This window comes from Lampetra planeri, unplaced genomic scaffold, assembly GCF_965212315.1.
Source record: "Lampetra planeri unplaced genomic scaffold, kcLamPlan1.2.h2 scaffold_260, whole genome shotgun sequence".
Lineage (NCBI taxonomy): Eukaryota > Metazoa > Chordata > Hyperoartia > Petromyzontiformes > Petromyzontidae > Lampetra > Lampetra planeri.
In genome coordinates, this window is record NW_027615088.1 from 71,094 (window position 1) to 91,927 (window position 20,834).

The window sequence follows — 20,834 nt, forward strand, 5'->3', positions numbered from 1 at the left end:
GCTGGTGGTGCAGGTGGTGATTAGGGTGGTTACACTGGTGGGGCAGGTGGTGATTAGGTTGGTTACGCTGGTGGTGCAGGTGGTGATTAGGGTGGTTACGCTGGTGGGGCAGGTGGTGATTAGGGTGGTTACATTGGTGGTGCAGGTGGGGGTTACGCTGGTGGTGCAGGTGGTGATTAGGGTGGTTACACTGGTGGGGCAGGTGGTGATTAGGTTGGTTACGCTGGTGGGGCAGGTGGTGATTAGGGTGGTTACACTGGTGGGGCAGGTGGTGATTAGGGTGGTTACGCTGGTGGGGCAGGTGGTGCAGGTGGTGATTAGGGTGGTTACGCTGGTGGGGCAGGTGGTGATTAGGGTGGTTACGCTGGTGGGGCAGGTGGTGATTAGGGTGGTTACACTGGTGGGGCAGGTGGTGATTAGGGTGGTTACGCTGGTGGGGCAGGTGGTGCAGGTGGTGATTAGGGTGGTTACGCTGGTGGGGCAGGTGGTGATTAGGGTGGTTACGCTGGTGGGGCAGGTGGTGCAGGTGGTGATTAGGGTGGTTACGCTGGTGGTGCAGGTGGTGATTAGGGTGGTTACGCTGGTGGGGCAGGTGGTGCAGGTGGTGATTAGGGTGGTTACGCTGGTGGGGCAGGTGGTGATTAGGGTGGTTACGCTGGTGGGGCAGGTGGTGCAGGTGGTGATTAGGGTGGTTACGCTGGTGGGGCAGGTGGTGATTAGGGTGGTTACGCTGGTGGGGCAGGTGGTGCAGGTGGTGATTAGGGTGGTTACACTGGTGGGGCAGGTGGTGATTAGGGTGGTTACACTGGTGGTGCAGGTGGTGATTAGGGTGGTTACACTGGTGGGGCAGGTGGTGATTAGGGTGGTTACACTGGTGGGGCAGGTGGTGCAGGTGGTGATTAGGGTGGTTACGCTGGTGGGGCAGGTGGTGATTAGGGTGGTTACGCTGGTGGGGCAGGTGGGGCAGGTGGTGATTAGGGTGGTTACGCTGGTGGGGCAGGTGGGGCAGGTGGTGATTAGGGTGGTTACGCTGGTGGTGCAGGTGGTGATTAGGGTGGTTACGCTGGTGGGGCAGGTGGTGATTAGGGTGGTTACACTGGTGGGGCAGGTGGTGATTAGGGTGGTTACGCTGGTGGGGCAGGTGGTGATTAGGGTGGTTACGCTGGTGGTGCAGGTGGTGATTAGGGTGGTTACACTGGTGGTGCAGGTGGTGATTAGGGTGGTTACACTGGTGGTGCAGGTGGTGATTAGGGTGGTTACACTGGTGGGGCAGGTGGTGATTAGGGTGGTTACACTGGTGGTGCAGGTGGTGATTAGGGTGGTTACACTGGTGGTGCAGGTGGTGATTAGGGTGGTTACACTGGTGGGGCAGGTGGTGATTAGGGTGGTTACACTGGTGGGGCAGGTGGTGATTAGGGTGGTTACACTGGTGGTGCAGGTGGTGATTAGGGTGGTTACGCTGGTGGGGCAGGTGGTGATTAGGGTGGTTACACTGGTGGTGCAGGTGGTGATTAGGGTGGTTACGCTGGTGGTGCAGGTGGTGATTAGGGTGGTTACGCTGGTGGGGCAGGTGGTGATTACGGTGGTTACACTGGTGGGGCAGGTGGTGATTAGGGTGGTTACACTGGTGGGGCAGGTGGTGATTAGGGTGGTTACACTGGTGGTGCAGGTGGTGATTAGGGTGGTTACGCTGGTGGGGCAGGTGGTGATTAGGGTGGTTACACTGGTGGGGCAGGTGGTGATTAGGGTGGTTACACTGGTGGGGCAGGTGGTGATTAGGGTGGTTACGCTGGTGGGGCAGGTGGTGATTAGGGTGGTTACACTGGTGGGGCAGGTGGTGATTAGGGTGGTTACGCTGGTGGGGCAGGTGGTGATTAGGGTGGTTACACTGGTGGTGCAGGTGGTGATTAGGGTGGTTACACTGGTGGGGCAGGTGGTGATTAGGGTGGTTACACTGGTGGTGCAGGTGGTGATTAGGGTGGTTACGCTGGTGGGGCAGGTGGTGATTAGGGTGGTTACGCTGGTGGGGCAGGTGGTGATTAGGGTGGTTACACTGGTGGTGCAGGTGGTGATTAGGGTGGTTACGCTGGTGGGGCAGGTGGTGATTAGGGTGGTTACGCTGGTGGGGCAGGTGGTGATTAGGGTGGTTACGCTGGTGGGGCAGGTGGTGATTAGGGTGGTTACACTGGTGGTGCAGGTGGTGATTAGGGTGGTTACGCTGGTGGGGCAGGTGGTGATTAGGGTGGTTACACTGGTGGGGCAGGTGGTGATTAGGGTGGTTACACTGGTGGGGCAGGTGGTGATTAGGGCGGTTACACTGGTGGGGCAGGTGGTGATTAGGGTGGTTACGCTGGTGGGGCAGGTGGTGATTAGGGTGGTTACACTGGTGGGGCAGGTGGTGATTAGGGCGGTTACACTGGTGGGGCAGGTGGTGATTAGGGTGGTTACGCTGGTGGGGCAGGTGGTGATTAGGGTGGTTACGCTGGTGGGGCAGGTGGTGATTAGGGCGGTTACACTGGTGGGGCAGGTGGTGATTAGGGTGGTTACGCTGGTGGGGCAGGTGGTGATTAGGGTGGTTACGCTGGTGGGGCAGGTGGTGATTAGGGTGGTTACGCTGGTGGGGCAGGTGGTGATTAGGGTGGTTACACTGGTGGGGCAGGTGGTGATTAGGGTGGTTACGCTGGTGGGGCAGGTGGTGATTAGGGTGGTTACGCTGGTGGGGCAGGTGGTGATTAGGGCGGTTACACTGGTGGGGCAGGTGGTGCAGGTGGTGATTAGGGTGGTTACGCTGGTGGGGCAGGTGGTGATTAGGGTGGTTACACTGGTGGGGCAGGTGGTGCAGGTGGTGATTAGGGTGGTTACGCTGGTGGGGCAGGTGGTGCAGGTGGTGATTAGGGTGGTTACGCTGGTGGGGCAGGTGGTGATTAGGGTGGTTACACTGGTGGTGCAAGTGGTGATTAGGGTGGTTACACTGGTGGTGCAGGTGGTGATTAGGGTGGTTACACTGGTGGTGCAGGTGGTGATTAGGGTGGTTACGCTGGTGGGGCAGGTGGTGATTAGGGTGGTTACACTGGTGGTGCAGGTGGTGATTAGGGTGGTTACACTGGTGGTGCAAGTGGTGATTAGGGTGGTTACGCTGGTGGTGCAGGTGGTGATTAGGGTGGTTACACTGGTGGTGCAGGTGGTGATTAGGGTGGTTACACTGGTGGTGCAGGTGGTGATTAGGGTGGTTACGCTGGTGGTGCAAGTGGTGATTAGGGTGGTTACACTGGTGGTGCAAGTGGTGATTAGGGTGGTTACACTGGTGGTGCAGGTGGTGCAGGTGGAGATTAGGGTGGTTACGCTGGTGGGGCAGGTGGTGATTAGGGTGGTTACGCTGGTGGGGCAGGTGGTGATTAGGGTGGTTACACTGGTGGTGCAGGTGGTGATTAGGGTGGTTACGCTGGTGGGGCAGGTGGTGATTAGGGTGGTTACGCTGGTGGGGCAGGTGGTGATTAGGGTGGTTACACTGGTGGGGCAGGTGGTGATTAGGGTGGTTACGCTGGTGGGGCAGGTGGTGCAGGTGGTGATTAGGGTGGTTACGCTGGTGGGGCAGGTGGTGATTAGGGTGGTTACACTGGTGGGGCAGGTGGTGATTAGGGTGGTTACGCTGGTGGGGCAGGTGGTGCAGGTGGTGATTAGGGTGGTTACGCTGGTGGGGCAGGTGGTGATTAGGGTGGTTACACTGGTGGGGCAGGTGGTGCAGGTGGTGATTAGGGTGGTTACACTGGTGGGGCAGGTGGTGATTAGGGTGGTTACACTGGTGGGGCAGGTGGTGATTAGGGTGGTTACGCTGGTGGGGCAGGTGGGGCAGGTGGTGATTAGGGTGGTTACGCTGGTGGGGCAGGTGGTGATTAGGGTGGTTACGCTGGTGGGGCAGGTGGTGCAGGTGGTGATTAGGGTGGTTACACTGGTGGGGCAGGTGGTGATTAGGGTGGTTACACTGGTGGGGCAGGTGGTGATTAGGGTGGTTACGCTGGTGGGGCAGGTGGTGCAGGTGGTGATTAGGGTGGTTACACTGGTGGTGCAGGTGGTGATTAGGGTGGTTACACTGGTGGGGCAGGTGGTGATTAGGGTGGTTACGCTGGTGGGGCAGGTGGTGCAGGTGGTGATTAGGGTGGTTACGCTGGTGGGGCAGGTGGGGCAGGTGGTGATTAGGGTGGTTACGCTGGTGGGGCAGGTGGGGCAGGTGGTGATTAGGGTGGTTACGCTGGTGGTGCAGGTGGTGATTAGGGTGGTTACGCTGGTGGTGCAGGTGGTGATTAGGGTGGTTACACTGGTGGGGCAGGTGGTGATTAGGGTGGTTACACTGGTGGGGCAGGTGGTGATTAGGGTGGTTACGCTGGTGGTGCAGGTGGTGATTAGGGCGGTTACACTGGTGGGGCAGGTGGTGATTAGGGTGGTTACGCTGGTGGTGCAGGTGGTGATTAGGGTGGTTACGCTGGTGGGGCAGGTGGTGATTAGGGTGGTTACACTGGTGGGGCAGGTGGTGATTAGGGCGGTTACACTGGTGGGGCAGGTGGTGATTAGGGCGGTTACGCTGGTGGGGCAGGTGGTGATTAGGGTGGTTACGCTGGTGGGGCAGGTGGTGATTAGGGCGGTTACGCTGGTGGGGCAGGTGGTGATTAGGGCGGTTACACTGGTGGGGCAGGTGGTGATTAGGGCGGTTACACTGGTGGGGCAGGTGGTGATTAGGGCGGTTACACTGGTGGGGCAGGTGGTGATTAGGGCGGTTACACTGGTGGGGCAGGTGGTGATTAGGGTGGTTACGCTGGTGGTGCAGGTGGTGATTAGGGTGGTTACGCTGGTGGGGCAGGTGGTGATTAGGGTGGTTACGCTGGTGGTGCAGGTGGTGATTAGGGTGGTTACACTGGTGGGGCAGGTGGTGATTAGGGTGGTTACGCTGGTGGTGCAGGTGGTGATTAGGGTGGTTACGCTGGTGGGGCAGGTGGTGATTAGGGCGGTTACGCTGGTGGGGCAGGTGGTGATTAGGGCGGTTACACTGGTGGGGCAGGTGGTGATTAGGGCGGTTACACTGGTGGGGCAGGTGGTGATTAGGGTGGTTACGCTGGTGGTGCAGGTGGTGATTAGGGTGGTTACGCTGGTGGTGCAGGTGGTGATTAGGGCGGTTACACTGGTGGGGCAGGTGGTGATTAGGGCGGTTACGCTGGTGGGGCAGGTGGTGATTAGGGTGGTTACACTGGTGGTGCAGGTGGTGATTAGGGTGGTTACGCTGGTGGTGCAGGTGGTGATTAGGGTGGTTACACTGGTGGTGCAGGTGGTGATTAGGGCGGTTACGCTGGTGGGGCAGGTGGTGATTATGGTGGTTACACTGGTGGTGCAGGTGGTGATTATGGTGGTTACACTGGTGGTGCAGGTGGTGATTATGGTGGTTACACTGGTGGGGCAGGTGGTGATTATGGTGGTTACACTGGTGGTGCAGGTGGTGATTAGGGCGGTTACACTGGTGGTGCAGGTGGTGATTAGGGTGGTTACGCTGGTGGTGCAGGTGGTGATTAGGGCGGTTACACTGGTGGGGCAGGTGGTGATTAGGGCGGTTACGCTGGTGGGGCAGGTGGTGATTAGGGTGGTTACACTGGTGGTGCAGGTGGTGATTAGGGTGGTTACGCTGGTGGTGCAGGTGGTGATTAGGGTGGTTACACTGGTGGTGCAGGTGGTGATTAGGGCGGTTACGCTGGTGGGGCAGGTGGTGATTATGGTGGTTACACTGGTGGTGCAGGTGGTGATTAGGGTGGTTACACTGGTGGGGCAGGTGGTGATTAGGGTGGTTACGCTGGTGGGGCAGGTGGTGATTAGGGCGGTTACACTGGTGGGGCAGGTGGTGATTAGGGCGGTTACACTGGTGGGGCAGGTGGTGATTAGGGCGGTTACACTGGTGGGGCAGGTGGTGATTAGGGCGGTTACACTGGTGGGGCAGGTGGTGATTAGGGCGGTTACACTGGTGGTGCAGGTGGTGATTAGGGCGGTTACACTGGTGGGGCAGGTGGTGATTAGGGCGGTTACACTGGTGGTGCAGGTGGTGATTAGGGCGGTTACACTGGTGGGGCAGGTGGTGATTAGGGTGGTTACACTGGTGGGGCAGGTGGTGATTAGGGCGGTTACACTGGTGGGGCAGGTGGTGATTAGGGCGGTTACACTGGTGGGGCAGGTGGTGATTAGGGCGGTTACACTGGTGGTGCAGGTGGTGATTAGGGCGGTTACACTGGTGGGGCAGGTGGTGATTAGGGCGGTTACACTGGTGGGGCAGGTGGTGATTAGGGCGGTTACACTGGTGGGGCAGGTGGTGATTAGGGCGGTTACGCTGGTGGGGCAGGTGGTGATTAGGGCGGTTACACTGGTGGTGCAGGTGGTGATTAGGGCGGTTACACTGGTGGGGCAGGTGGTGATTAGGGCGGTTACACTGGTGGGGCAGGTGGTGATTAGGGCGGTTACACTGGTGGGGCAGGTGGTGATTAGGGCGGTTACACTGGTGGGGCAGGTGGTGATTAGGGCGGTTACACTGGTGGTGCAGGTGGTGATTAGGGCGGTTACACTGGTGGGGCAGGTGGTGATTAGGGCGGTTACGCTGGTGGGGCAGGTGGTGATTAGGGTGGTTACACTGGTGGTGCAGGTGGTGATTAGGGTGGTTACGCTGGTGGTGCAGGTGGTGATTAGGGTGGTTACACTGGTGGTGCAGGTGGTGATTAGGGCGGTTACGCTGGTGGGGCAGGTGGTGATTAGGGTGGTTACGCTGGTGGTGCAGGTGGTGATTAGGGTGGTTACGCTGGTGGTGCAGGTGGTGATTAGGGTGGTTACGCTGGTGGTGCAGGTGGTGATTAGGGCGGTTACGCTGGTGGGGCAGGTGGTGATTAGGGTGGTTACGCTGGTGGTGCAGGTGGTGATTAGGGTGGTTACGCTGGTGGGGCAGGTGGTGATTAGGGTGGTTACGCTGGTGGTGCAGGTGGTGATTAGGGTGGTTACGCTGGTGGGGCAGGTGGTGATTAGGGTGGTTACACTGGTGGTGCAGGTGGTGATTAGGGTGGTTACGCTGGTGGTGCAGGTGGTGATTATGGTGGTTACACTGGTGGTGCAGGTGGTGATGCTCGCGCTGCGAGTTGCCGTTACTCACAAACATCAGCAGCAGCATGGGCGTCACCACGATGCCCTGCAAGAAGAGAGCGCACGCCATGAGTCGGGGGTCCCAACCCCTCCGCCCCGCACCCAACGGAGCAGATCGCGAGACGGCAACCGGGGCAGGGGCTAAGCAGTGCCACGGGGAGGGGTGCGGAGGAAGGTGATGCACGCCAACGGAACTCACCGCACCGGCTGCTCCCACTCTACCCGGGAAACACTACCGCCCCCGCCCCCGCCGCTGCCGCCGCCGCCGCTGCTGCTGCTGGGCTATCACAAAGCGAGGGTGACCCGGGGGGCAGCCGCCAGCGACGCTCGTGGCTACGTTCACACTCAATTACACACGTGCCCGGGGGCCGTCGGCCGAATCTGCCCAAAGCTCCCCAAGCTCCCCGCTCCACACTTCCCGTTCCGCGAACGCCTCACCACCCCGCCGGGAGCTCCTCACCATCCCATTCAGCTAGCTCCTCGTCATCCTCGCGGTTCCCGTGAGCACCTCACTCGGGAGCGACCTCTCTCGCCTCCAGGACGAGGGGTCGGCCCGCGGGTTCGCGGAGCGCCAAGCGGTCACGGGGGGCGGGGGGCGCGGGGCGCGCGGGGGAGCGGAGGGCACGGGGGGCGGCGCGTGGGAGCGAGCGAGGAGCGGGGGGCGCGGGGGAGCGAGCGAGGAGCGTGGGAGCGAGCGAGGAGCGGGGGAGCGAGTGAGGAGCGGGGGAGCGAGCGAGGAGCGGGGAGCCGCGCTGCGGTGGCTTCCGCTCATCGGTTCGCGAGCCGATACGGGATGCGCGCGGCCTACGGCAAGCACCGGGCACCACGCGCGTCCGCGATGTCAGGTGGCTCGGGTTTGAATCCGGTTCTGCGTTTTGCGGCGACGCGCCGTGAAGAGGCAGCTCGCGGAAAGAGGCGAGGGAACGGCCCCCAGCGGCGCGGAAGTCGCCCCCCCGTGGGCGACCCCGGGGAAAACCTGCGGGCGAGGGACCCCCGGCGGTGAAGAAGGAACTCGTGTGTGTGTGTGTGTGTGTGAAGAGGACCCCTGTGAGTGTGTGTGTGAAGAGGACCCCCGTGTGTGTGTGAAGAGGACCCCCGTGTGTGTGTGTGTGTAAAGAGGACCCCTGTGTGTGAAGAGGACCCCGTGTGTGTGTGTGAAGAGGACCCCTGTGAGTGTGTGTGTGAAGAGGACCCCTGTGTGTGTGTGTGTGAAGAGGACCCCTGTGTGTGTGTGTGTGAAGAGGACCCCGTGTGTGTGTGTGAAGAGGACCCCCGTGAGTGTGTGCGTAAAGAGGACCCCTGTGTGTGTGTGTGAAGAGGACCCCTGTGTGTGAAGAGGACCCCTGTGTGTGTGTGTGTGAAGAGGACCCCTGTGTGTGTGTGTGAAGAGGACCCGTGTGTGTGTGTGTGAAGAGGACCCCTGTGTGTGAAGAGGACCCCTGTGTGTGTGTGTGAAGAGGACCCGTGTGTGTGTGAAGAGGACCCCTGTGTGTGAAGAGGACCCCTGTGTGTGTGTGTGTGTATGAAGAGGACCCCCGTGTGTGTGTGTGTGTGTGTGAAGAGGACCCCTGTGTGTGAAGAGGACCCCTGTGTGTGTGTGTGAAGAGGACCCCCGTGTGTGTGTGTGTGTATGAAGAGGACCCCCGTGTGTGTGTGTGTGTGTGTGAAGAGGACCCCTGTGTGTGAAGAGGACCCCTGTGTGTGTGTGTGAAGAGGACCCCTGTGTGTGTGTGTGTGAAGAGGACCCCCGTGTGTGTGTGTGTGAAGAGGACCCCTGTGTGTGTGTGTGAAGAGGACCCCTGTGAGTGATGCACGGAGCTTGTGGGTTCGGAGCGGAGTCCGTGGGTAGCTGCGTGAATGAAGAGGCCCCGGGGGGCGAGTGACTCCACCGACCCGCGGTGGCCGATTCGGGTCGGCGTGCCCGGCCAGGCTCTGGCGCCCAGGCGCTCGCCGTGGTGCCTGGCGGCGGCGCGTGTGACTAAGCTCCGCTCTGTAGCTCGTTAATATTTAATTGGGCAGTGCCCACGCGAGCCGTCTCCATTACCAGCCCCGCGAGGGCCGGGATGGACATGGGCAGCACGGGGGGAGCCGAGGCGATCCGGACCCACACGCACGCAGAGACTCACAGAGACGTACGTACAGACACACAGGCACACGCACGCAGAGACACACCGAGACGTACGTACAGACACACAGGCACACGCACGCACACCGAGACACACCGAGACGTACGTACAGACACACAGGCACACACACGCAGAGACACACAGAGACGTACGTACAGACACACAGGCACACGCACGCAGAGACACACCGAGACGTACGTACAGACACACAGGCACACGCACGCAGAGACACACAGAGACGTACGTACAGACACACAGGCACACGCACGCAGAGACACACAGAGACCTACGTACAGACACACAGGCACACGCACGCACACCGAGACACACCGAGACGTACGTACAGACACACAGGCACACGCACGCAGAGACACACAGAGACGTACGTACAGACACACAGGCACACGCACGCAGAGACACACCGAGACGTACGTACAGACACACAGGCACACGCACGCAGAGACACACCGAGACGTACGTACAGACACACAGGCACACACACGCACACCGAGACACACCGAGACGTACGTACAGACACACAGGCACACACACGCAGAGACACACCGAGACGTACGTACAGACACACAGGCACACGCACGCACACCGAGACACACAGAGACCTACGTACAGGCACACAGGCGCACGCACGCACGCACGCACGCACACACACACACACACCGAGACACACAGAGACGTACGTACAGACACACAGAGACGTACGTACAGACACACAGGCACACGCACGCAGAGACACACAGAGACGTACGTACAGACACACAGGCACACGCACGCAGAGACACACAGAGATGTACGTACAGACATGTCACACGCGCGCACACCGAGACACACCGAGACGTACGCACAGACACACAGACACACAGGCACACACAGGCACACGCAGGCACACGCAGGCACACGCACGCACACCGAGACACACAGAGACGTACGTACAGACACACAGGCACACGCACGCACACCGAGACACACAGACGTACGTACCGACACATAGGCACACGCACACCGAGACACACAGAGACCTACGTACAGGCACACGCACGCACACAGAGGCACACAGACGCACACCGAGACACAGAGACGTACGTACAGACGTGTCACACGCGTGCACACACATACAGAGACGTACATACAGACACATATACAGACAACAGACATATATAACACGAACAACACCCGCCATTCGCCAAGTGGCGGTGACGTCACCACTGCACTTGTGCCAGGCTAGGTGGACTTTGAGGCGACGTGAAGTGTCAAAGGCTTGCTGGGAGGTCACGGGACAGACTCAGGTGCCATGGGTTAACTGAAATGACCGTCAGATGCACCACCTTTGCTCCCCACTTTGCCAAATTTCTGCGTTTCAGGCGCCCGGCGCGGCGCTTGCTGTTGTGAGCGTCGCTCCTGTGCCCTCCACTGCTGCTGGAGGGCGAATGCCTCCAACGCAGCCTAATGCACATACACACACACGCTTACATTCACGTACACACTCTCATACGGGCCCGCACACACAAGACTCTCACGTACTTAAAAGACTCAGACACTTACCCACACACACTCAAAGACGCTCACACACAGAAGCGATCTCGCTTACATACTCGAACACTCTTTGCACTCTCACACACACACACTTATTCACTCACACAAAGATGCCACATGTAGCCTGCACAGGCTCTTGTGCCAAACGCTGCTGGTGAGTGGCCAGCACCACAATCACTCACGAATGCCATATAAGACAACAACCGCTGTTCACCACGAACTGGCGGTGACGTCATCATGGTGCTTGGGCCATGCTAGGTGCACTGTGAGGCCAGGTGAAGTGTCGAAGGCTCGCTGACAGGAGGTTACGGGACAGACTCAGCAGGTGCCATGGGTTGCCTGAATAAGATGACAGGTTGATGCACCACCTGTGCCCCCTACTGTGCCAACTTGCTGCGCTTTAGCCACCCGGCGCTCCGCTCGTTGTTGTGAACGTCGCTCCTCTGCCCTCCGTTTTTGGTGGAGGGCGACTGCCTCCAACTGGCCCAGTAGCAGCAGCGTCCTTCACGAGCCTGTGAGCTCCTCGCACTAATCAGCCTGCTGGTCAAACCCAGGGATGGAACCGCATTGGTGCTCCAGAAGCATTCTCTAAGTGTGCCTGGCAAGGCGATGTTGAATAATCATTTCCAAACACACATACACGCACTCACACACTGACAAAGACAAAGATCCCCCATATAGCCTTAACAGACTGTAGGGGCAAGTGCTGTTAGCGAGCACCTATGAAGGCCGGAACGGTTCACGAGGGGGTGGGTGGCCAGCACCACGCCCGACCGCCTTTGTCTCCCCAGTGGCGATGTTTATACACCGCACCAGGTACTCATTTGAGGCTGAGTCGACCTAGGGGAGGCCCACGACCGGTTCAGATAATCGCCACCGGTGTTGGCCGTGAGCGGGAATCGAACTCGGGTCGCCGGGTTCGCAGCGCAGCACGCTAACCGCTACACTACCGCTCCCCACCACACACTGACACACGCACTCGCACACGCACTCGCGCGTAATGCAATCACGCCGCACTTTGTTACCGAAACACAAACAACAACAACAACGTCCCCGCTTGAGGGTAACAATCGGCGACGTTGCTCGACTACGGTGGCGGCGGCGGCGGCACGAAGGCCGGAGCTCGCGCCTGGGCCGCCACACAAACATCGTTTGCGGCGGCCGCGCCATTAATCTAGAGCGCGCGTAACGCGGTTAACCGGGGTGCGCGTAACGCGGTTAACGCGGCCACGGAGCGGCCCAATCGAGTTAGTCCCAGGAGCGCGTTTAATTGCGAGCGAGACGGACGCGGCGGGCGACACGAGCCGACGCGTCTACGGGCCCCCCCCCTTCCCCCACCCCGTGGCTCGGCACGGACAACAAAGATCCCTCGCAAACCCCCCCACAGTCTTTAATAGACTGTTGGGGCAAGTGCCGTGAGCGAGTCGACGTAGGGGAGGGCTCAGGACCGGTGCAGATATTCGTCACCGATATTGGCTGCGAGCGGGAATCTAACTCGGACCGCTGGGTTCGTAGCGCAGTGCACTAACCGCTGTACTCCCGCTTTCTACAGATAATAGAATATACACACACACATCGAACTGCATGCGCATACACACGACCACGTGCACACACACACACACAACGTAATACGTATAAACCTGAAGCACACAGACGCACACGCAACAGCTGCCATTCGCCACCGAGTGGCGGTCACGTCGACGCAGCACCCGTGTGCCAGGCTAGGTGCACTATGAGGCCATGTGAAGTGTGGAAGGTTTGCTGACAGGAGGTCATGCGACAGACCCAGGTTCCATTGGTTAACAGAGATACTGGCAGAGCCACCACCGGTGCGAGCTTGCTGGATTTCAGCCGCCAGGCGCTCCGCTCGTTGTTGTGAGCGTCGCTCCTCTGCCCTCCGTTGTTGTTGGAGGGCGACTGCCTCCAACTGCCCAGTAGCGTCCTTCACGAGCCTCCTCCATAGGGGCCGATCTTAACACCGCTGGTGCCAGTCATCGGCAAGTCCACCCAGCTCCACATCCTCCTGTACAACATCAGTCCATCTCTTCTCGAACCAATGGCGGCCAAACAGAATCTCCTTGGTCACGTGGCGGCAAGGCAGCAATTAGCAGATAATCAGCAGACATAACGTTTGACCAATAGGTAGCGATGCCGTGACAGGAGCTGGATATCGATCAACCTTCTATTGTGTCTGCACCGGATGGAAATTCCTCCGATACAGCCATAAAAAGCTTCTTGAACTACATGCTCAATGAAGATGTTAAATAGTGTAGGAGCCAGAGGACATCCCTGTCGCAAGGTGAACCGGGAATGGTTCTCACTCCTGGCCACGCAGCTTTACACAGCCAGGACCACGTGCACACACACAGCCTAATACATACAACTCGAGTTAAACACACACACATATAGCTGCACACACACACAAAACTACACAAAGATCTACAAAGACACAAACACACACACACATTAACTGAACATCATGTAAAACTACAAGCACGCAAACCACACATAGATCTATAAAGACAAAGATCCCACTATAGCCTTAACAGACTGTTGGGGCAGGTTCTGTTAGCGAGCACCTATGAAGGCCGGCACAGCACACGAGGCGGTGGGTGGCCAGCACCACATACAGAACCACTCACACACAGACAACCCAACACACAAACTGAACGACACATAAAACTACACTCACCAATCGTACAATGACAAAGGGCCATTGTCCGAAACGCCGCCTATCGCGTACGTTTCAGCTCACACACAGAGGTGTTGTTGCTCTTGATATGGGACGTGTCGAGTTCTTTGCTGCGCTTGCGTACCACTTCCAACAGCAGCAGCAGCAGCATCAGCAGATCATTTGTCTCGCAGCCCAAGCGCTGCCCTGCGCGTTACCCCCGAGCCCAGCTGAGCGGGCGGCACCAGCCGCTGGGAGGTGCTCCGACAGCGCAACGCCAGAGCCGACTCTCAGCCCGTCACCTCCCGCGTCTCCGTGTCGATTGCTCGCGGGGAGAGACGCGGCCCACAGAGCATTCGGCCGCTCCCCGTGGACACGCGAGCGGAGGCCGCAGTCCCTCCGGCGGCGAGGCTTGGCACGTACGGCCCTTCTGCCAACCCATTTCTGGGCGAGGGCCTCCGAACGCCGTCCAGCTCGTGGAGGTTACATTGACCATACTTGGCCACGCCGGTCACGGTGGGATGGTGTAGGCGGGGAGCACAGAGGTGCCAGTCGAGCGATGGGTTTTGCCGCACCGCCCTCTGCTGCCCACCGCAAAGCTGCGCAGCAGCAGCAGCCTATAGCACCTGATGTACGAAATGGTGGTGGTCGCCCATGCAAGCACCATCCAGGCAAAACCTCGGCTGATGCTTCATGAATCAGAACAACGACTTAGAAATCGAGTGCGTCGTTACGGCACCCTGATGTCACAGGGACCTAACCACCACACGTGACACAGTGAGTCCGTGACGTGACGCGCAAGACGGTTGCTTGGCTGAACCGTGAATTTAAAATATTATTACTATCTAGTCATGGAGCCATAAACTCACTTGGGCAATATCTGGGCGCACGGACTACTCGGCTCGTAACAATTCACTCCCATTCATTCATTCGCCCGTTATCCAATTGTTTTATGGGCACAAGTTGAACTTAACGAGAGCATTGGGATGCAAGGGAGAGTGGAGAGGGAGACGAGGCTTGAGATCGCAGCCGGAGGAAGACGCTGCCGCGCCACGCCGTGCAGGAGGAGCAATCGCACCACCGCCCCACGGCGGGTCCCGGTTCCACACGCACCGTTGCGATCGCGCACGCGCGCACAATCGGCAATCTATTCTCATTCATCCCCACTTCACACCCTCATCCCGCCCGCCCGCCCCGCGTTCTGCGTCCCGTCTCGCGACCACAGCTCGGTCCGCGCCGTTCACCTAAACCTGACGGTCATCGATAATCCGCACGTCGTTTGCATAATATGCGAATAATTGATTCACCCCCCCCCCCCACCCCCCCCCGGCACGACCGACCACGTGGCTCGCAGGCGGCGCGTCGACAGCGCCCGACGGATGCGCGCCGAGCGCCCAACCGCGTCCCCGTGGAGGCAGCCCCGAGATTTAATCCATGTCGACTTCACATCCACCGTCCCCCACTTCTAATTCTTCTGCCATTTTAATAATCGTCATCATCGGCCACCTTCATCATCGGCCAAGGTGAATCCGCTGCTGGATGAATGCCGGAAATCTCAGATCCTCCAAACCCACTACCTCTTTACCTTTCAGATGTTTTTTTTCAAGACAACGCACACACGTTACTGCTGGGGGATTGGGAGCCACGTGGCTGGTGTTCACGTTTCAAATCACGTATTGGTTTGGTTCCGATGTGTTACGTCCATCGATGGTTAATTACACAAAGTAAACAAATCTCATGGACGAAGCTCCGTGCTCCCGTGGCACAGTCCAGGACACACAGAGCCCAGGAGGGCGGTGGCTACGAGGTAAGAGCCGCTCGCCAGAGTTTGCGGATGGATCACCGATCTTTCTCGAATCGCCGTTCATATCAGCTCGCCGTGGGCCGGCGCGCCTCTCTCTCGCTCTCTTTCTCCTGCCCACCCCCCCCATCCTTACCACACGCCGCCAATCCCCCACGACGTGCCCCCACCCCGCCCCCCCCGGGGAGGCCCCCCCATCTCAGCGGGAAGCAGTGACTCAGCCGGCCCGAGCGCTCGCCCTCGCAGACGCTCGTGACTAATGCGGCGGCGCGGGGGGCCCGCGGCGAGCGGGGGCTGAACCCTGGCGCGGCGCCGCGGGTAAAAGCAGCTTAACGCAATTACACGGCGAGGGGGGGCAAGGGGCACGGGGATTGGGGGGGGGGGGCGCGGTAATGGGATCCGAGTTGGTCTCTTCCCACCAGCACCCCGCCCCCCTTGTCGGGCCTCGCAGGGGTTTCACGACAACCCCCCCCCCCCCCAACTATCGTGGGGGGGCGGCAGAGAGCGAGGTGGAAGTAACGCTCGTGCGATTCTGTGGGAGTCTAACCGAGTGCGTGTGTTCCTGTGTGTGGGGAACGGTGGTGTAGCGGTTAGCGCGCTGCGGTTATGAACCTAGCGACCCGGGTTCGATTCCCGCTCACGGCCAACACCAGTGACGATTATCTGAACCAGTCCTGGGCCTCCCCTAGGTCGACTCCGCCTAAAATGAGTACTTGGTGCGATGTGTAAACGTCGCCACTGGGGAGACAAAGGCGGCCGGACGTGGTGTTGGCCACCCACCCCCTCGTGTGCCATGCCAGCCTGCATAGGCGCCCACTAATAGCACTTGCCCCAATAGACTGTTAAGGCTATACGGGGTATCGTCGTCTTTGTGTTTGCAGAGAGTGTGTGGCCGATGACGGATGAATGCCCATGTGTGCGCACGCTTCTCTCACCAGGAAACTCCCAAACGCCGAGTTGAAAATCGCCGCAGCCTGCGGAGAGAAGGAGCGGGGGAATGAGCACGGGCAGCGAGGCCATCAACACGCACCGCTCGCTAGCGGGCACCTCGCACCCCCACGGCAACCTCTGACCTTCGACGGTGGCACCAAGCTCGGCCCGAGCCATCAGGGAGTACTCTTAAGGGTCAAACCATGACCAGGGCCCCACACGGTCTGAGCAGCTATTATTTATATTATTATGCTTATGACAGGACAGAGTCTTTTTCGGGAGGGCCCTGCCAAGTTTTCGCTGGAGGGGCGGTGTTGCTGCTGCTGGTGCTGCTGCGTGATCCCAAATCAGTGATTGCCAGGTGATGTGTTGGTACTGGGATACCGGTTACACTGCGTGGGCTTGTATTTGTTTAGCTATGGGAAGAAACCCGAGAACCCGGAGGAAACGCGTGCAGGACGGGGGGAGAGGGAGAGCATACAAACTCCAACACAGGTGCCCGCACTGGGACCGAACCCCTCGATTCGGACCACCCTGGCCGCCGGCTCCATCGCTCGCGGCTGCCAATCGTCGTGGGCGGCGGTGGGTGAAGGGATCGGACACGGGTGTGCGGGCGCCTTCACACTCGCTCGCATTGCACGGGCGGCCGAGTGCCGGTGGCCGTTTGCGCGCCGTAATTTGCAGGGCGTCAGCGGCAATTAGCGGGGAGCGGGCGCGACGCGCGCTCCCAAACGCATTAACCCTCTCTCCGCCGGCGATCGCGAACGCGGCGACCCGCCAACGTTCGCGTCGTGCTCCCCGCCACCTCCGCCAGCCGCTCGCGGGCGCCACGCGGCGCCGGCTCGGAGCGGCCTCGTCGTCGCTGACCCCGGGCGGACTGCTCGCGCGCCGCCACGCGGGGTTAAGTTCGCGTGGCGGGGAGCGCGGGAGCGTGGCGGGCGAGGGGATTAAGCGCGTGCCGCCCCGCGTGGGCCCCGACACTGATGGATGGTGCTCCCCGGCACCGGGCCCCGGGCAGCCGCAGAACGTCACCGGCAGAGTTTCGCTCTGCCAGCACGGGCCCGGCGCAGGACCGGTGGCCCAGGTCTCCACAGCCACTCGACCCCCCTCTTAGAGTTGGGGGTGGCGGTGGTTCGTGCTTGTTGGTGTCGTTCCGCTGGTTATTACCAAGGTCATCAATTCTAATTCTTCTGGTTTACTCCCGTGAGCGATAAATCGCGTGCAAAATAACGACAGAACAATCGATGATGGTTTTGTGGGGCGAGGAGAACGTTCACACGCGGGGCCTGGTGCCACACGCTCACCTCGTTGCCCCCCACCGCCTTGGTGAGGATGACAGCGGAGGAGACCGGCGGGGGCATGCAGGCCACCACCTGCAACCTGTCACACGCGCACACACACACCACACGCACACGTCAACACATACAAAGATAAAAGACAAAGACTGGCCTCACCAGTCTGTTGGGGCACCTGTGAAGGCTGGCACGGCACACGAGGGGGTGGCTGGCCTCCCCAGTGGCGATGTTTACTACACACCGCACCGGGTTACTCATTTGAGGCCAGGTACTCAGGGAAGCCCAGGACCGGTTCAGATAATCGTCACTGGTGTTGTCCATGAACGAGAATGGAACTCGGGTCGCCGGGTTCGTAGCGCAGCGAAGCGCTAACCCGCTACACTACATGAAAAGACAAACGTAAACACACACGCGCACAAAGACATTCGTGCCGTGCGGTGGCGTAGCGCGTGGTGTGTACTCCCGTGCAGTGCGCGTGACAGTGTGGCGCAGTGTCGTAAACCATAGCGTGGCCCAGCGGGGTGTCGTACAACGGAAGGAGGGTGGCATCGTGTCAAGTAGTGCGGCACGGTGCAGTGTGGCATGGTGTAGTGCAGTGTACGGGTCTAGTATATATGACCACGTTATTATTAATGTTGTCATTATTTCGATTTAAAGCTTTCGTGACTGCAGGGATTCATCTTCTTGGTTCTTTCGTTAAAGTCACGTAGAATGGAAACAATAAAAATAATAAAATAAAACATAATAAAATAATTCTCACGACGTTTCGGCCACAACGCAAGCAGCCGTCTGTCGGGGAGACAGACCTGGTCTTCACCTGTGGCCGAAACGTCGTGAGAATTATTTTATTATGTTTTATTTTATTATTTTTATTGTTTCCATTCTACGTGACTTTACCGAAAGAACCAAGAAGTTGTCATTATTATTATCCTGGTTTACCCACCGAGTATCAAGGCTCACATTCGGGAGGGCCCTGCCGAGTTTTCTTAGCAAGCGGCGATGTCGCGAATGCGTGCGATCTCAATCGAGTCACTTGCAGGTAATTGTTCAGCAGCTGGGACGTTGTGTGGCCAATACCAGCTCCACCACTGTGTGTGTGTGTGTGTTAGAGCTTTGAGAGGAAACAAGAGAACCCGCAGGGAACCCCACGCACAACAACAGGGGGAGAACGCACAAACTCCACACGGAGAGGCACCCGGGTCGGGATTCGAGCCCACGGGGCTTCTTGCCGCGCCGGGCGCGGTGCGGGGTAAGGCGCGTTGGTCTCTCGCGCACCCTTGCAGCAGCCACGGGTTGAGTCCCGTGAGCGCCAGCAGCCGCAGCAGCAGCCACACGGCGAGCGGGAAGAAGCCGAGCGTGAAGCCCTGCACCAGCATGTGCAGCCGTACGTGCAGCAGGGCGCTCGTCAGCTCCTGCGCCCAGCACCACACACAGACAGCCTCGTTACCGGTAACGTCTCTCACACACACAGAACCGTCACACACACGCAGTATCGTCACACGCAGTAGTCACACACACGGAGTACCATCACACTCACATATCGTCACGCACATGCAGTACCGTCACACACACACACAGCACCGTCTCACATGCAGTACCGTCACACACACGCAGCACCGTCACACACACACAGTACCGTCACACACACACAGAACCGTCACACACACACAGAACCGTCACACACACGCAGTACCGTCAGATACACGCAGTTCCATCTGACACGTACCGTCACACACACACACACATAGCCTCGTTACCAGCACCGTCGCGCACACACACACAGCACCGTCACACACACACAGCACCGTCACACACACACAGTACCATCACACACACACACAGCACCATCTCACACACACAGCGTGAGAGCCGGTGGCCCTGTCGCCAGGGAGAGCCTGCGCCCCAGGGGGGGGACGCGGCAAGGAGACGCCCCCAGCCCCCCACCACCCTCCTCGCCGTACCTCCGTCTTGAGCGAGAGGCCGCTGTTGAAGAAGATGGCCGAGACGGCGACGTAGGTGATGGTCACCTCCGGCTTCAGGGGCCCTGGGAACGAGCACGGGTGCCAGTGTCACGGCAGCGGCACGGGCGGTGCACGCGGCACGGGCAGCAAAGCGCGAGTTGCAAAGGCCCGGTTGCAAATAATTAAATGGTGGACCCCCCAGGAACCCCCCCCCCCCCCCGGGGACCCCCCATCCGCCTGATATCCCAGGGCCCGGGTGATAGCCCAGCAGTGGTGCGTTCGCCGCCTGTTGCAAAGGTTCACGGTTCCATTCCAGCGGCCGTCCCGGTGAATACTGCGCTGTGTGCATCAACCCTAAAAAGAAATCCACTACGCGTCGCCCGCTTCACGGCGCGAGAGACCCCGTGGCGCCAGTCGCAAGAGGAGGCCACCGCTTGCCAGCGCCTGGGTCCGAATCCGCCAAAATGCCAAAAATTAATGCCGCAAATCACTCGACTGGGATTCGAGCCAGTAATCATCGCCTCCCCCCTACTGGCAGACGAATGCCGTCAATAGTTTTTTGTTGTTAAATACCGGCCATCACATTGCAACAGCAGATCCTCCCTCGCCATCTCTCACGGTGCTGGGACGCAGCGATGCCCGTCACCAAAGCGAGCGCTCCGTCACCCCCCCCCTCCTCCATGGGGCTTCGCCCTCCGTCATTAGTCTCGACCACCCGAGACATCAACCCTCCCCGTTGTCTTGTCGTTGTCTGTCTGGGTGTAGGTGCCGCACAGGCGGCCGTTCAGACCCCCCCCCCACCCACAGCGCGCAAGTGACACACGCGGGGGTCGGGTGGGGTGGGGTGGGGGCTGCGAGGCGCGACACGTGGAAGCGGAAACCGGGCGCGTCAGGGGTGCCACGTGTCGCGCTCCGCTCCGTACACCCCCTCCCCACCCAACTCCACTCCGGACCCCCCCACCCAACTCCACTCCCGGTCTTCCCACCGACCCCGCGGCACCTGCTGTGGTGGGACCCGCGCGGACCCCGGAGCGGGGGGGTGACGCTGACCCCCCCCCCCCCCCGTCAGCCCCCCCCCCCCATCAGCCCCCCCCCCCATCAGCCCCCCCCCCCACCACACCACTCACCGCCCTTGACGCCGATGCTGGGTTCCATCCGCGCCAGGCCGATGGCCGCGACGATGCCGATGAGGAACCATTCCTTGCGCAGCTTGTCCAGCAAGCCCATGGCGGCCTCACCCCCCTGCCCCCCTCGCCCCCCTCACCCCCTCGCCCCCCTCACCCCCTGCGGCCCCCCTCACCCCCTGCGGGGTCGCCTTTACCCCTTGCGAGCCCCCCCCCC

General features: G+C 59.8%; 1 protein-coding gene across 1 annotated transcript in view; it reads right to left on the bottom strand.

Annotated features, from left to right (window-relative positions):
* Positions 1-20,739, bottom strand: part of SLC10A7 (solute carrier family 10 member 7) — a 37,986-nt gene extending 17,247 nt beyond the window's left edge. The window contains exons 1-6 of the mRNA XM_078623459.1: positions 20,621-20,739; positions 19,494-19,576; positions 18,808-18,944; positions 17,542-17,617; positions 16,243-16,281; positions 7,169-7,204 (exon numbers count right to left, since the gene is read on the bottom strand). Coding sequence (XP_078479585.1) covers positions 7,169-7,204; positions 16,243-16,281; positions 17,542-17,617; positions 18,808-18,944; positions 19,494-19,576; positions 20,621-20,720 — 471 coding nt within the window. The 5' untranslated portion in view covers positions 20,721-20,739. The remainder of the gene's footprint in view (positions 1-7,168; positions 7,205-16,242; positions 16,282-17,541; positions 17,618-18,807; positions 18,945-19,493; positions 19,577-20,620) is intronic.
* Between the last annotated feature and the right edge of the window lie 95 nt (positions 20,740-20,834).